General features: G+C 42.5%; 1 protein-coding gene across 2 annotated transcripts in view; it reads right to left on the reverse strand.

Moving 5' to 3' along the window:
- FAM120B (family with sequence similarity 120B) overlaps positions 1 to 15,800 on the reverse strand; it is a 92,428-nt gene that overhangs the window by 52,276 nt on the left and 24,352 nt on the right. For both annotated transcript variants that reach the window (XM_024203863.3, XM_024203862.1), the window contains exons 5-6: positions 11,744 to 11,916; positions 2,664 to 2,756 (exon numbers count right to left, since the gene is read on the reverse strand). In XM_024203863.3, the coding sequence (XP_024059631.1) occupies positions 2,664 to 2,756; positions 11,744 to 11,916 (266 nt within the window). The remainder of the gene's footprint in view (positions 1 to 2,663; positions 2,757 to 11,743; positions 11,917 to 15,800) is intronic.

The following is a 15,800-nucleotide window of genomic DNA, read 5'->3' on the forward strand; positions in this document are numbered from 1 at the left end:
CACCATTCAGCAATCACTTGTGCAGGTACCAAAGCGGCACAGAGGTGAGTAGCATAGGGACCAGAGCTGAAACAACAAGCACGTAGTAGATGTACCCTCGCTTCCCTGCTTACCTCAGAAGTGAGATATCTGCTACAATGACCCCTGCCTGTGGAAAAGTGTGGGAGAATTTTAGAATTTTTTCCCTTAGTTGGTTGCACCGCAACCCTTGCAGAGTACTCTTTTCCCCATGTAGAGCGCCCCCCACCCCAGCCAACACTCACCATGCTTTGGGTGTTCGCAGAGATGTGTGCTTGCCAAGGCTCAGTGAGAAAGTGATTGTTATGTTACCAGAGGTGTATTTTACTGAAATGTTTCAATGCTGTGCATTAATTTAATAATCATGCTTCTGTGAATTGTTCCTTCTGCTTCGGCAGATGTGGCCTTCAGGAACACCCCCCATACACCGGCCAAGAGTTTCCGCCAGATAAAAAAGCGCTCAAGATGGAGCAAAGAAGACATGTTCCGGGAGGTACTGCATTTCTCCAACGCAGAGAAAAGGGAATGCAATGAGGGAGGGAAGCCGAAAGGCAGGACAGAAAAGAAAATCAGGAGTTTGCTAAAGATGCTACTGAATGGATAATTAAAATCATGGAGGAGCAAACGCAGATACCGAAATCCTTAATAATGCTGCAGACTGAGCAAATGTGTGCCCGCCCTCTCCTGCAGCACATTCAGAACTCTTTTCCATTCTCCCCACCAAACCCCGCCCACACAGTCCTTTCCGGGCCTTCTCAGTTTCCCCTTCACTCCACTCCCTCGGCCAACTTTCAAAATGATAGCTGGACCTACACACAGCTCTGAAAGTCTGCCCTTCCCTGGTACCTCCTTTCCCATCAAGAGTGTGTGTGTGTGTGTGTGTGTGTGTGTGGTTTCTTGTGCAATAAAAGCAAAGTTTTTGAACAGTAACTCATCTTTATTTCCTACAAATTGAGATAGCAGGCATTACCAATATATACATAGGCAGTTTAATCATTTGCTTACTGGAATATAAGGCCCCAAATGTCACCATTGCTTCCTAGGAAAACTACATGTAATGTAACATTGCAGGACCAATCACAGTGATATACATTACTGGTTCTCATTTTCAAAGTGTTGCCTTAAAGCCTCCTGATTCGAAATACCTCCCTCTGGGTGCCCCTCTATTAGCCCTGGTATCTGGCTGCTCAAAATCAGCAGCCAAGTGGTCTGCCTCAACACTCCATCCTGAGCAAACCTTTCACCCTTAGCTTCACAAAGATTATGCAATGTACAACATGTGCCTATGACCATGGGAATATTATCCTCTCTGAGGTCTAACCTGCCATAAAAGGCATCGCCAGCGCGCCTTTAATCTGCCAAAGGCATTTTCCACTGTCATCCAGCACCTACTCAGCCTGTTGTTGAACAGCTCCTTAGTGCTGTCCAGGTTTCCCGTGTAAGGTTTCATGAGCCACGGCTATAAGGGGTATGCCGGGTTTCCCAGGATCACTATGTGCATTTCAACATCCCCCACTGTAATCTTCTGGTCTGGAAAGAAAGTCCCCGCTTGTAGCTTTCTATATAGGCCAGTGTTCCTGAAGATACGTGCATCATGCACCTTCCTGGACCATCCCGCGTTGATGTCAGTGAAACGCCTACGGTGACCCATAAGCGCCTGCAACACCATGGAGAAGTACCCCTTCCTATTGATGTATTCCTGTAACCTGCATGACGATACAATCCCACCATTCAGTGCTTGTTTCCCGAGCCCAACAGCGACGGTCCACTCTCTGCAGCTGTTCTGTGAATGCCAAAAGCAATTTAAAGTTGCTCCTATCCATATCACACAGCCTGTCAGGCAATGGGAGTCTTCTTCAGTTAGGAACTTCGTGATTAACTGCGCTGTCATCCACGATGTCTTTATGACAGTTATCAGAGCATAGGAGAGCAGTGCAGGATCCATCCCTTCTCACAAAGATGCCAGCATGCACAGCAAAGAAGGAACGTCGAAAAACGCCATGAAAGAACGCCAGAAGCCCATGGAATGCTGAGACAGAAAGCAATGCATCATGGGACATTCAGCCCTGTCGCAAGATGCGCCACGATCTGCTCCGCCTTCCCACAACACCTAGCGACAGAAGGTGTCGAGCAGGACTGTGGGATAGGTACCCACAGTGATCTGCTCACGCTGTTGATGCTAGTGCCCTAAGTGTGGACGTGCTCTGCTGACAGAGGGAGTGAGTGTGAACATGCATTACCGATTTTTATTACAGCGCTTTTTGAGTGTCGATATAATTTTTGTTGACAAAACTCTGTAGTGTAGACAAGGCCTAAGATGGGTAAACTAAAAGAGGTTAAGTCATTTGCCTAAGATCACATGGCAAATCAGTGGCAGAGCTAGGAACAAAATCTAGATCTTCAGATGCCCAGTCCTGGTTTCAAATCTCTAGAAAACGCCCCCTTCTATATTTAACACTGTATGTCATTAATGAACACAAATGAACCGACAAATTATAGAAAATGAAATGCCTGTAAATGTTACACTGATGTTCAATTCCCAACCCTTGAGTGAGTAACTGTAAGAGAAGAATACTCAAAAAGAAAACCACACTTTGTTTACCCTGGTTATCAGCATTATGTTAGCAGATCAGTCATGTCTTTACCTGCAAACCTGCTAGCTGAGCAGCTGACTTCCCCTGAAGGCACAGAGTGTGAGCCACAAATGCATTCAAGTCCTCCAGAGAGAAACTGTCCACCTGAAACAGAGATAAAAAAAATCTGAGCTGTGAGCTATGGAAGAAAAACCATTCTGCAAATTGGTCTTTATGACTGTGTAAACACATACACACAAAATGAGTAGGGCAGTGGTGAAGGAGTGACATTCCAACAACCAGAATTTAGATAAAGAAAAATAACATGGTACTTAATTTCACAACTCCATTTGTGTAGCTTTGTATTATCTCCACTCTCCACAACTCTACCCAAAAGCTAACTTTCACATTCTCCCTCTTCTTTTTCTTTTAGGACCTTTATAAGTAGTACCAACAGGATATCTACCAGTAACCACAATACCAAGAGTGTTCCAATAATGATGCTACTTCAGATGAATAAAATATCTTTACAGTACAAAATCACTCTACCACTAGGATCCCAAAATGAAGACTAACTGAACCAGCCATAGTTGATGGCTATGAAGATTTATCTCCAGTACAAATGCTCTACTGACCATCAGTAGAAAGATATAAAAAATTAGCTACATCTTTAAAAAATGGGTGTGTCAGTAAAAATGACAAGATAATTTAGAACAAAAATTTCTTACTTCAAAGTAAATTTCCAGGTTAGATTAATCCTTGGTTGGTTTTTTGGTGGGGAGGGAGGGGCAGGGTTGGATTTTTTTTGTGGAAGGAATTTAATTTTTTGAAGAAAATTGGGGAAAATCACCCTCTTATGAAAAACAACCCAAACAATAGAGGAAAACTCTGAGTTTCATCTAGTTGTTTTCTTCAGATGTTTCTATAAGGGAAGGAGAGGTGGGGTCTGCCCCCTCTGGAAGAAGCAGACGGTGTGACTCCCTGAAATCCATGGGTCTCTGGAATCTGACAGAGGCAAAGGGCCATCTGTGTGGAAGCCCTATGGTTTTGCACCAGCAACTGCTCCCCCACGCCCCCTGTGCTCTTTCTGCAGCATGGATCCAATTAAGTTATCTCCTACTTCTCCCCCAAAAAGAATGCAGACTTAACCTGTGCATATATGTCATTGCTGAATATTTGCTGATATTGTTGAGGTTGTAATAAGGTTTTGATTATACTGTGAAGGAGATCCATGTGGTATGTACAATGTTTCACCTTATCAGCTGGAAACGGAAGGAAGTTTTTTGTGAATATATGGAACCTGCATTGTCAGTGCAAACATGCTGATTAGAAGTTCAGGTAAAGTTAAGAGGTATTCCATAATTTGGCATTTCCTTGCTTTTAAGGGTTTTCTTTGGGGGAGGGGGACGTTACACTTATCCAACCACGATCCATTTTAAACAAAGAGTTTGTTTATGGAATTAATACTGTTTTATTAAATTTCAAAGAGAAGTGCAGGAGGGGGGAAAGGGCAGATAGGTCAATGGGAAAGAACCAGGGAAGAGGAGAAACACAGAGAGAAGCCATCTACTGTAACTTCATTTACTCTTCTTAGATGATAAAAAACGTTTAATCCACCCACCCTAGATAAAAATGCACCATCATAAATCTGGAAGACTTTGCATTAGGGACTTCTGTTGAACCCCCCTTTCCCTATTAAAAACCCTCTTTCTTTGGAAGGTCTTTTAAACCTTGCACAAAGCAGGATTGGGTAATAGATATCAGAATAGTGTAACATTGCAAAGTACTCCTGCCATTCATTAACTCCACTCAAGCGTAAGTTATTGATTGGCTGCTAAAATCTGATAATAATCTTACCAACCCCAAATTCACCATCCCCTATTTTTATTTTCAAGGCAGGTGATACCTTTGTGTAAACAGCAGCAAGGGAAAATTACTAAACCTGAAAACCCTAGTATGTGCAGCCAACAAAAAGAGTGATTTTTAACTACAGAACATTTATTAATTTTGTTCTAAAAGAAGGAGCCCCCTCAATAAACCTCTCTATTTTGCTTTTTGGTGGCTGTATTTTTTATTGTGATACACACAATCAGCCAAAGAACTTAAGAGCTTATTAAAATGTCAAAATACTCATTTCTAAGAAACACTTTATTTAGCATTTCCTCCTGATTTGATCAAGCATTTATCACACACCCAGTATCACAGCATTTATAATTTCTTAATAGCCTCAAAACATAAGTCTGGCTTCACCTACCCCAAAGACTGTTCATGACTTAATCTCATTTGTCCTATTCAGATTTTTAAGAGTAGATTTATCACTTGGATCTTTATTTTTTAACATTTTATTCTTAATTCAGAGACGTTTAATTGGTGCTCACACACAGAGGAGTGCTGCACTTTGTTTTCTAAACTGGTACTGTTGATTTAGAGAGACAAGATAATATCTTTTATTGGGCCAACTTTTGCTGGTGAAAGAGACAAACTTTTGAGTTTACGCAGAACTCTTCTTCAGATTTGGGAAAGGTACGAGTGTCACAGCTAAATACTAGGTGGAACAGATTGTTTAGCATAATGAGTTAATACATATTGCAATAAACCATTCAAGATTAAATGGGCGGTTAACACCTCTGCAGTCGTAGGACAAATGAGGGGGGTTAGTGGATTAGAGATTGTTGTAATGAGCCTTAAATAGAGTGTCTTTATTGAGTCCATGATTTTTAGTGTCTAGCAAAGTTATGAATTTAAATTCCCAGGCTTGTCTTTTGAAGGTGTTGTGCAGATTTTCTTTGAGGATGAGGACTGAGAGGTCAGATAAGGAGTGAATGTTCTGAGAACCGTGTTCATCACAAGTGATATGGTGTTTTTGTCTGTGTGATAAATGAAGGAGTGGGGTTGCTCCCTTTTACGGACATCCAGCCAGCCAGCAGCTAAAATCCCTCTTAGTAGCTGTTCTCTAATTGCTCTACCTGTAAAGGATTAAAACGTCTCTCTGCTATGCATTGGTAAAAGAAAGTGAGTGGGCACCTGGCCAAAAAAGTTAATGGGAAGGCTAGAACTTTAAAAAATTGAAACAAGACTCCCCTTTTATATGTCTGTGGTTGTTCACCCAGGGAGAGGCGAACAGGGCAGCATCTATGTTGTAAGAAGCTTGGGGCCAGGTATCATACCTAGAAACTACTCATTTGAAACCTCAGATATGTAAGTAGATCAGGAAATGTCTAGGAAGACACGATTAGGTTTATCTTTTTATTTCTTTATGGCTCTGGACTCCTCCGTGCTAACCCCCGGTGCTTTTGTTTTGCTTGTAACCTTTAAGCTGGACCTCAAGAAAGCTCTTCTTGATGCTTAATCCTTGTACACCTCTACCTCGATATAACGCTGTCCTTGGGAGCCAAAAAATCTTACCGCTTTATAGGTGAAAACGTGTTATATCGAACTTGCTTTGATCCGCCGGAGTGCGCAGCCCCCCCCACCCTCCCGGAGCACTGCTTTACTGCATTATATCAGAATTCGTGTTATATCGGGTCGCGTTATATCGGGGTAGAGGTGTAGTAGTTTGTTTTTTTTAAATCTAGAAAAAGCCTAAGTTCCCAGGTGTATTTTCTTTCTTTTTTTTTATTAATAAAATTTACCTTTTTTAAGAACAGAATTGGATTTTTGTCTCTTAAGAGGTTGGTGGACATGTTTAATTTTGGTGGCAACAGCTGATTTCCTTTTTTTTTTTCCTTTCTCAGCTCTTCCCTGGGGGGTGGGGGGGTGAAAGGGCTTGAGGGTACCCCACAGGAACGAATTCCCAAGTGCACCTTCCTGGGCTCTCAAAGGGGTTCTGCACTTGAGTGGTGGCAGCATCTACCCATCCAAGGTCAGCGAGAAGCTGTAACCTTGGGAGGAGTTTAATACAAGCCTGGAGTGGCCAGTATTAATTTTTAGAATCCTTGTGGGCTCCCACCTTCTCCTCTTGAAGTGCCAGAGTGGGGAATCAGCCTTGACAGTCTGTTATCATTTTTGTGTGTGACTTCATTTGAGAGTGTAATGGTCATCTCATTTCACCCACACTGTTGTTATTGGGGCATTAAGTGCACTGGATGATGTACACCACAAGTTGTGATAGGTATGTGCAGGACCTATGGATCTTGAAAGGTATGTGGTGAGGGGAACAGATCACCACAGCAGTGGAGATAGATACAAAACCTACTGACAGTTGTTCTGGCAGGGTCTGGGCCACTTTGAGTTGGTGTGGCCTGGTCTGTGCGGAGCTTGCTTCTGATGATGACCATGTCAACATGTTAGGGGATTGTTTGAATGCCAGAAGAGGAGATATGAGAAAGATTTATTTCAGCATGTGGTGCCCATAGAGCATGAGTATTAATTGTTTAATGATACTCCATATGAGTTCCAAGGTGGGGTGGTAGGTGACAATGAGTGGTGTGCAATCGGAGGGTTCCCCCACCCCCCAGTATTGAAGAAAGTTGTCTCGGGGTATCTGAGTGGACCGTTACACTGTTGATTTATGCAGTGAAGTTTCAGTCTGTTTACAGATTCTTTTTGCTCTTGCTCAAAACAGCCTTCTTAAAGTTTTCATTAAATACATGAAAAATAAATATTGAGAAAGCCAGTCAGTCAATCCATATGCTGGTGCTTACAAAAGTTAAAGTTACAAGCATGAACAAAGGCACAGATGACCATAAGCAGTTTCCTTCTGTTGCCTTTCTTGCTGCAGACATTGGGGAGATACAGTTGGGAAACTGGTGTCTTTTTTTCTCTCTTTAAAATTAACTTTCAAATATAACTAAGCAGTTATATGCCTTAAAACATATAGGTCAGAGTGTTATACTGAACCCTCATGGGTGCAGATCCATCTGATCCCCAGTGGGAGCAGAAGGTGACAGTTAATGGCGAAACATTCAGTGGATGGAGATACTGGGACTGTGAAGACTATAGATCGGGGTGGGCAAACTGCGAGCCGGATCCGGCCCATCACGGCTTTGGATCCAGCCTGCAGGATTGCCCCCAGTGGCGCTGTGAGCCCCGCGCCGCTCTCAGAAGTGGCCAGCTCCACGTCCCTGCGGCCCCCGGGCAGAGGGCTTCGTGTGTTGCCCTTGCCTCCAGGCATCACCCCCTGCAGCTCCCATTGGCTGGGAAGGGGTAACTGCGGCCAATGGGAGCTTTAGGGGAGGTACCTGGAGGCGCGGCAAGGGCAGCGCACGAGTAGCCCTCCGCCTCCCCTCCCCCAGGGGCCACAGCGCTTCCTGGAGCGGCGCAGGGCCGGAGACAGGGCAGGCAGGCAGGGAGCCAGCCCCGGTGTGCGCCGCTGCCACCCCGGAGCCGCTTTAGATAAGCGGCGCCGGGACGGAGCCTGAACCCTGCCTGCACCGCGCCCCCCAACTCCCTGCCCTAAGCCTCCTGCCTGCACCTCGCACCCCTCCTGCACCCCAACTCCCTGCCCTGAGCCCCCTCATACGCCCTGCATGCCTTCTGCACTCCAACCCCCTGCCCTGAGCTCCCTCATACACCCTCCACCCCTCCTCTGCCCCAATCCCTTGCCCTGAGCCCCTTCCTGCACACCACACCTCCTCCCACATTCCCTCCCGCACCCCAACCCCCTGCCCCAGCCCTGCATACAATCTCCCCACCCAGATGTAGCCCTCGGCCCAAAAGGTTTGCCCACCCCTGCTATAGATAAATTCCACATCGTGAAACTCAATCAAATGCTTGCAAGGTGCCAAATCCAGGTAAAGGTTGCCTTGCCAGTGTAAAAGCCTTCACTCTACCTACAGCACAGAGTTCTATACAGACCCAGAAGGGTCTGGGTGTTGGCTGTAGGTGTCTTAGCAGACATTCCATTTCTTTTTTTTTTTTTTTAGGGAATGATATTTTGGATTTAAAAGCAGAAAGGATGACTCAGACCCACTCAGTTAGCTCCAAACATCCCAGGGACTGAGAGAGCCAAAATGCAAATGGAGTAGCTGACAGGGAGAAGGGGTTTGTATCCCTCCTGCCAGTATTGGAGAGGAAACACTGTGAAGATCAAGATACCTCCCCAGCATATGTAACTCAAATACCTGGGACTGAAGGAATGGGGGGGAATTGAGACAACCTCTTGCTCCAGGGGAGCAAGGAGTCCTACTGACCTCAAGGGAAACTGAGTCCTGATGCCCAGGCTAGGGAAATACACTCTCTGCCCACCCTTATCAGCGAACCAGAGGCAGTACACAGCATGTGCAGGGTCTCCGGCCAAAAGTGAGACCACTGAGCCAGCTGCAATACACTGGCTAATCTATGACACCCATCCAGATGTGGGAAATGCCCAAGTAAAGCGTACTTGGGGGATGATGGAAGTAACTACAGCCAGGAAAAGAGGGAACCTCTCCCGTCCCTCCCCAGTCTATGACTGCCTGATGGTTTGTGAAAATGTAAATGACACTGAGCCTGGTTGGGGGGTGGGGAAGAGGAGGGGAGAACAACTGCTGTTCACCTTGACTCAGTGTGTGGGGATCAAAAGGCCAACGCAGCGGGTGGGGCATCAATACTCTTTCCCCTCTCCTCATAGAAGTTGTAGTCAGGCCAAAGGGATCCCCAGGTCCTGACCTCCAAGGAGGTGGGGCAGGGAACGGGGGAGGTTTGAAAAATCTCCCCTGCCTGACCCCTCAGCTGTTAAAAACAGTGCATAGTTGAGAGCTGCTTCACAGGGAGCCAGCCCTGCTTTATTTCTCCCTTCTAGCCAAAGAGTTGCTTCCTGGAATATTCCAAAGGGGGGTGGAGAACGTCCACTCACCACCAGGTCACCCACCTTTGTCCCACCCTTGAGGGACAAAGGGACACCACATGCACTCCTCAGAAACCAGATAGGAGGTGGGAGTGGGAGGACCAGGTTTTGGGGTGACAGAGGTAAAAAGGTGTGTGTGAGAGTTCCACCTATAGTACAGCCCCATAGGGTCCAAAGAAAGAAAATATATGGTATGGTTGTGAAATGACTGTACAGATTTATGAATGATGTATACTGGCTTGTTAGCAGAATGTTTATTATATGAATAGTTGAAAAATGAAATTAGGCAAGGTAATGGCAGAAACGCCATCCAAGGAATAAGTCCATGTGTTTCCCTAGGATGCTGGTCAAGCAGCCCTGTTACACAAACCTCTTTATAAGGGAGATGTGACAGATATTGCAAACCCAGTGGGACACAATATTGAGTTTACATATCACTGTGAGTTAGGGATTGTATGTGTATGCAACTATGAGGAGAAGGTTACAACTTCTCCAGAAACCAAAAACACCGGGATGTGATTAAGACAAATCACTCAGGTTGTAACACCTCCAGAGAGATACCACCACCTGGGGAGGTTCACATATACTGATTCAAACTGAACTGCCTAGAGACCATCAGACAAAGAAAAGACTTTTGGATAAAAAGCTGGGTTAACACTGACTCAGGGCTTCTTTCTGATCCAGCAAACAGACAGGCCCTCCTAACCAAGGGCCCCAACTCTTAGAGAAGGGTTGGAAAGACTTTGGTCTAGTAGGGCCCCATAAATGATGGATGACCTCTGATAAGCTTTTAGCGTGTGCATGGGAAAAAATATTTTTTTTTCTCTGTAATACTTTTACTTTAAGAATAAATGTGCTTGCTTCGTTAAGGTTTTTTTGATAAACTGTATATACTGTTATAGCCCCTGGAGAGAGATTAACCAGAGGTGCCAGGCCTCGGTTAGACCTGGTGGGGAAACCACAGTGAGGTGCAGAGGGACTATAAGCCTAAACCTTCAGTCTGGAGGGAAGGAGACACAGGTCTCTGCCCAAAAGAGGTGAACAGCTGGGACCTGGAAACCTAAAGAGGCTGCCCTCAGAGAAGACCCAGAGGTGGGGGGCTCAAAGGTGCAGTTAATAGCAAAATTGTGACACAGGATTTCTTTTAAAAATTGTGTTTCCTGACCAAGAGGAAGGGGAGCCTAAGTTTCTTCAGAGATTATTTTGCTATCCCGTCCCTTAGTCCTACCCAAAAAAACCCCTACAGATATTAGTATGCAATGTATGAAGGGTATCCGGGATAGAGTGATACATAGTTAACACAGTCAAAATCATGTCAGCCCCAATTCAGCAAAGCACTTAAGCATGTGCCTTTGTACTTTCTCATTAAGAATCTGTGCTGCAAATGCAACCAGTTAAAGGGAGGGGGAAATGGCTATGGCACACATTTGTACAATTCCCACATGTTCTTTCCAAGTGAAGAAATCTTAGTTTGGGTTAATTCATGTGGCTGAGGAGAGTACGAGAAAATTAGGAAGATCCTATTTTCACATACAAATAAAAGCCCACTGCTAAGAAAATGAAAGTCAGAGAAAACAAATTATATTTTAATCAAAAGAGAGTTCACAATAACAGGAAATAACAGAAAATCTAATCAAATTAGATGAAGCCAATATTTTCTTGTTGCACTAATAAAGCAAGATATATTTGTGAGTTCACTATTTTAAAAGGTGACTAAAATTGTGAAGAATGTGTTAAAAATCTCTTAGAAATGGAAACAATGAATTAATATATTCAGTTCTAAATTTCTTTTGGTTTTCATTGTTTTAGGTACATAAGCAGCGAATATTTTAGAGTAACAGCAGAAATAGGTACATGACTTCTTATTACAGTCAGATAAGAATTTGTATTTGCATGTGAGAATTGCTATGGCCATTCATCCTGGCTTTGAACTGGGGGAGCTGACAAGGTGTGGTGTGAAGAAGTCATGGGAGCTGATGAGAAGGCCTAGAGTAGCCATAGGAACAGACAGTCGCTGTTAAAGTTTTTTGGTTTTTTTCTTTTCCTTTTTTCAAATATCATGACATGAAAGAAACACAAAAAGAACAGCCATAATTTGCAAATAGAGCCAGGTATAGGGGGAAAATCCTAAGATTACATTTTTAGTTAGTTATTTTTTGTTAGGATGCCCAAAGGTCTTTTGCCAGAGGCATTCAAAAATTGAGATGTATAATTTAGGAAACACAGTATTTTCTCAGACAGGATGACACGAGTTAACTGGAGTAATAAAAAATACTGTAATTTAGTACTATTAATGTAATCAACTATGCTTGAGCTAAAGATGGAGAGATAAATTGACACAAGTGTGAGCAGCAAGTGCTGGTTACATAGTAACCATTCACTTTACCTGCAGGGTAAGGTAAATCAGCAGACAGCAGACAGCCGCAACAGGTGCATCCAGCAACTGGAATTCCTCCACCATGTCCTGAAGGTGAAAGCATGCCAGAAACATGCTATACCGTAGTGTTTGCACCTCTGGTCCTTTAGTGAGCCACAATGTTCTCAAACTAGGTGTTCCACCTACAAAAGAAATCCATTATTTTATCTTTACAATAGGAAGATAAGACAAGCTTTGCCTATTAAATTAAACCAGTGGTTCTCAATCTATTTATCATTGTGGGACACAAATGCAGCTCTCTATGTGTTGTGTGGGCCACGTCCACACAATATATACACTAACCGTATGAAACCTGAAGATGTCACATGGGCCGCAGCTGTGTGCTGATTGTGCCGCAAGTGGCCCATGGGCTGAGAACCACTGAATTAAACATTAAGAGGAAACACTTGTTCTGCTCTTTAAGTTTGCAAGGAACAAAATGTGAAAATTAACTGAATTTACATTTGCAACAAAGTTTGGTTTGGGGGGGGGGGGGGGGGGGGGGCTGCAATCTAAACAAGTTTCATTGAAGAGAGCTACACTTTTATACCCGGATAGTGGAAGCACCTCTGAGCCAAAGAGGATTCATCCGTTGGGACAGCAGGCTTTGTCTGCGCTACTGCCCTTCCCGTAAGAGCTCCAGTGTGCAAAGAGAGGTCAGTATTAACCTGAAACAGGGGTTTGATAGGAATCAGCATGTCCCCCAGGGGGTAAATCAGTGCGTCCTTAGTAACCGTGGTCATGCCCTTCTCTGGGCCAGCACCTACTTTTAGGAATGACACTGGTATTCCCCTGGCAGAGTAGTGGTTGTAGGTAACTTCTGCCACAGCAACTCCTCTTGAACACTCCACTACTGTCAGCCCCCTGCATTAGGTCCAGTGGCATAGTCCAGAGCTAAATCAAACCCACCAGGGCTTATTTATTCCCCCAGACTACAGTATGATAATGTCACTACTAATAAACACACATGCGTTATGAGACTAATTATGTATCAAGTTATATCAATCTAGGCATTTTTAGTGGACCCTTCAGTATGGTAACAAGGGAGATCCACAAAGGCTCCTAATTCCTATTATTTTCAATGGAACTTTGGAGCTCTCCACTTACATTACATTTAATCCACTGTCAAAATAAATAATATTGTGGGTGAAATGCCAGGTGGATATCTAGACAGCTGCACCAAAAAATCCCAATTAATGATACACACCTACTGTAAAGCAATGTTGCTTTTGTTGTTGAATAAACAGAGAGGTGCTAGTTTTAAGACTGGACAGACAAAGCTACATTTGGTAACACATCTTCCTTTATGATGAGCAGCAGCTGCATTCTACAATTAGGGCCACTTGGCAACAAGCGATTAAAGTGTCAAGGTGCTGAGATCTAGATGGCTGACGTGTTTATTTAGCAAAGAAAGCCATTAACCAAATGGTACTGTGCCTAGAGAAAGAGAAGTTAAAAAGCAAATCCTTAAATATTTTCCTCCCTCACTCTCCAGAATGTTTACTTTAATATTCTCAAGACTATAGTTCCCATCAACAGATGTCAATCACAGGAAAAAGAACTGTTCATGCAACCTTGACAAAGTTCTTTGCTTTTACCGTACCAAATAAATGATGATTTTTCAGTCTTCAATCACTTTGTAGGAAAAATATGTATACTCTTCAGGAAAACATTAATAGTTTGACATTAATTAGCAAAAAGAATAATAATTTGTGCTAAAAATAAGACTAATACCACCACATACAACAGAAGTGATAGTGTCACTTTATACAGTATTGATGAGACCTAGAATATTGAGTCCAATTCTGGGAATCGCTGCATCAGAAAAAAGTCGACAAACCGGAGAGAGTTCAGAAGAGCAACCAGAGAGAGTAATTTGTGGGGGGGGGAGGGAAATAAAGATGAAATAGTTATGCAACTGCCCTCTGGATAGGCAGACACACTCCAAGAGTCAGTTAATAGAAAGTAATCTATTTCATCTCTAATTTCTAAGATTTTATAAATGAATTTTATTTCAAGAGCGTAGATAATTTTACTATTTTCAAAACAACACTGCTTAACAACTGCAGTGGTCATGGAAATCATGTTATATGAGACAGAAATGAAGATCCAAGGACTGGCTCCTCCACAATACATCCCTTGAACAAGTACAATGTACATGCATGCAAGTATGCTGAAAAAATCTCAGCAGAAAAATCAATACATCTTCTCTGTAAAAGATTGCTGATTCCATCATTAATTTAAAATCCACATGTGCGGTGGGAAGAAGAGGGACTTGTGAATTATGAGTTATTTGTACTTGTAAAGGAAACATAATTCTATCTTCTAATTGAACCTACCAACCAATAATAATGCTTCCATCCAAGGATCTCCAAGCATTTTACAAGTAATTAAACTCACAATGCTCTTAGGAGTTTGCTATTATATAACCCTCATTTGACAGACAAGTAAATTGAAATGCAGCAAAGTTTAATGACTTGCCTAAGGTCTCACCAACAGTTTATGGCAAAGCTAAGATTAGTACATCGAAATCCTGATTTCCAGTTCTTTGTTCTACCCACTAGACTATGCTGCTTCTCGGCTAGCTTTAACCATAACTATAATACATTCCTGAGGAAAGAGAGAGGTTTACTTGGATATGGAAGAAAAATACTTTTCTTCTTCTAATACTTCTGGATATTCTTATTAAGGGCTTATCTACATGGTACCACAATCTGAATGACAAGAGTGTGAACTGTAGTGCACTTGAACGTACTATGCTCTAACTGCCCCATGTAGACCCTGCTAGTGTGAACTAAAAGATACCTAGTTTGTGTTGACGTAGTCCCATTTGAAAAAGGACGACATTAATGTGCACGAGGTACCTTTTAGTCTGTCCCAGCAGGATCTACATGGGGCACTTAGAGCACAACATGTTAGAAATGGGACTACAGCAACACAAACTAGGTACCTTTTAGTTTGTGCCAGCGAAATCCAGCTTGGACAGTTAGAATTCAACATATTGGAGAGCTCTACAATTCACACTCCTGTAATTCGGACTGCAGTGCCATGTAGACAAATCCTTTGATTCACTTTTGGAAAAGTTATTTAAGAAACAAAATGGAAAAAAAATCAGAATTGCTGCTTGGGCAGTTGCTACTAGCTGGATTATTCAGGGGGAAATTAACTGTTCTATCTGAGATTTAACAATTACAAGTTTATGTAATCAAAGAAAGATGCCCTATAACACTACAAGATTTTTGTCATTTTCAGTCTTCCTTTATTATGCAATAAAATTGTGTGAAGAACTAAATTTAGGAGTACTCATGCTTATACTCCTTGTGCATTCCTAGAGTGAGAATATCACCAAGATGAGTGGCCTGGTCACCACAGGGTTATGAATTGATACTTTTCTAACAAGAAAGATACTTTTTAGTCAACATGTGAAAAGATCATTGATCAAATTAATTTTTCCTTTTAATTCATGTGCTAGAATAAATGTTGTATTTAAATGTGATCATGTATGAATAAAAAACAAGAAAACCTCACATGCATAGTAAGTCTTTATTTTGGTTGGCTGAGCTTCAATAATTGATTCATAATAAGCAAGTAATGCATTCAGACACAAACTGGTGGAATGCATTAACACCTCAGTGTCATTAAACTCTAGGTTTACATGAAGCTGCTGTATAAATTTACACCAACCTAAGTCACGTCACCACATGGTACAAGCACTGCATGTGCAATATACGAGCTGCACCGTTTAAAAGAAAAAATACAGCTTCTCAACCTGAATAAATAAATAATGAGAGTTGAGATGTGGCTTTATAGTAAAGAATGATATAAATAGAATTATAAAAATATAATAAAACAAACATTTGAGCTGTTTTACATGTATCTGAAGAAACAACTATAAGAAGGGATTTAGAAGACTGCTTATCAGGAATGCTTAACATTAACCTGTCAATCATCTTGGCCACTTTTAAAGGTTTACTGCTGCAAGCCAGAATACTTGTTAAATCTGAGTCTTTAAAATAAATCTTTGAAT

This window comes from Terrapene carolina, unplaced genomic scaffold, assembly GCF_002925995.2.
Source record: "Terrapene carolina triunguis isolate 2854851 unplaced genomic scaffold, T_m_triunguis-2.0 Scaffold85, whole genome shotgun sequence".
NCBI lineage: Eukaryota > Metazoa > Chordata > Testudines > Emydidae > Terrapene > Terrapene triunguis.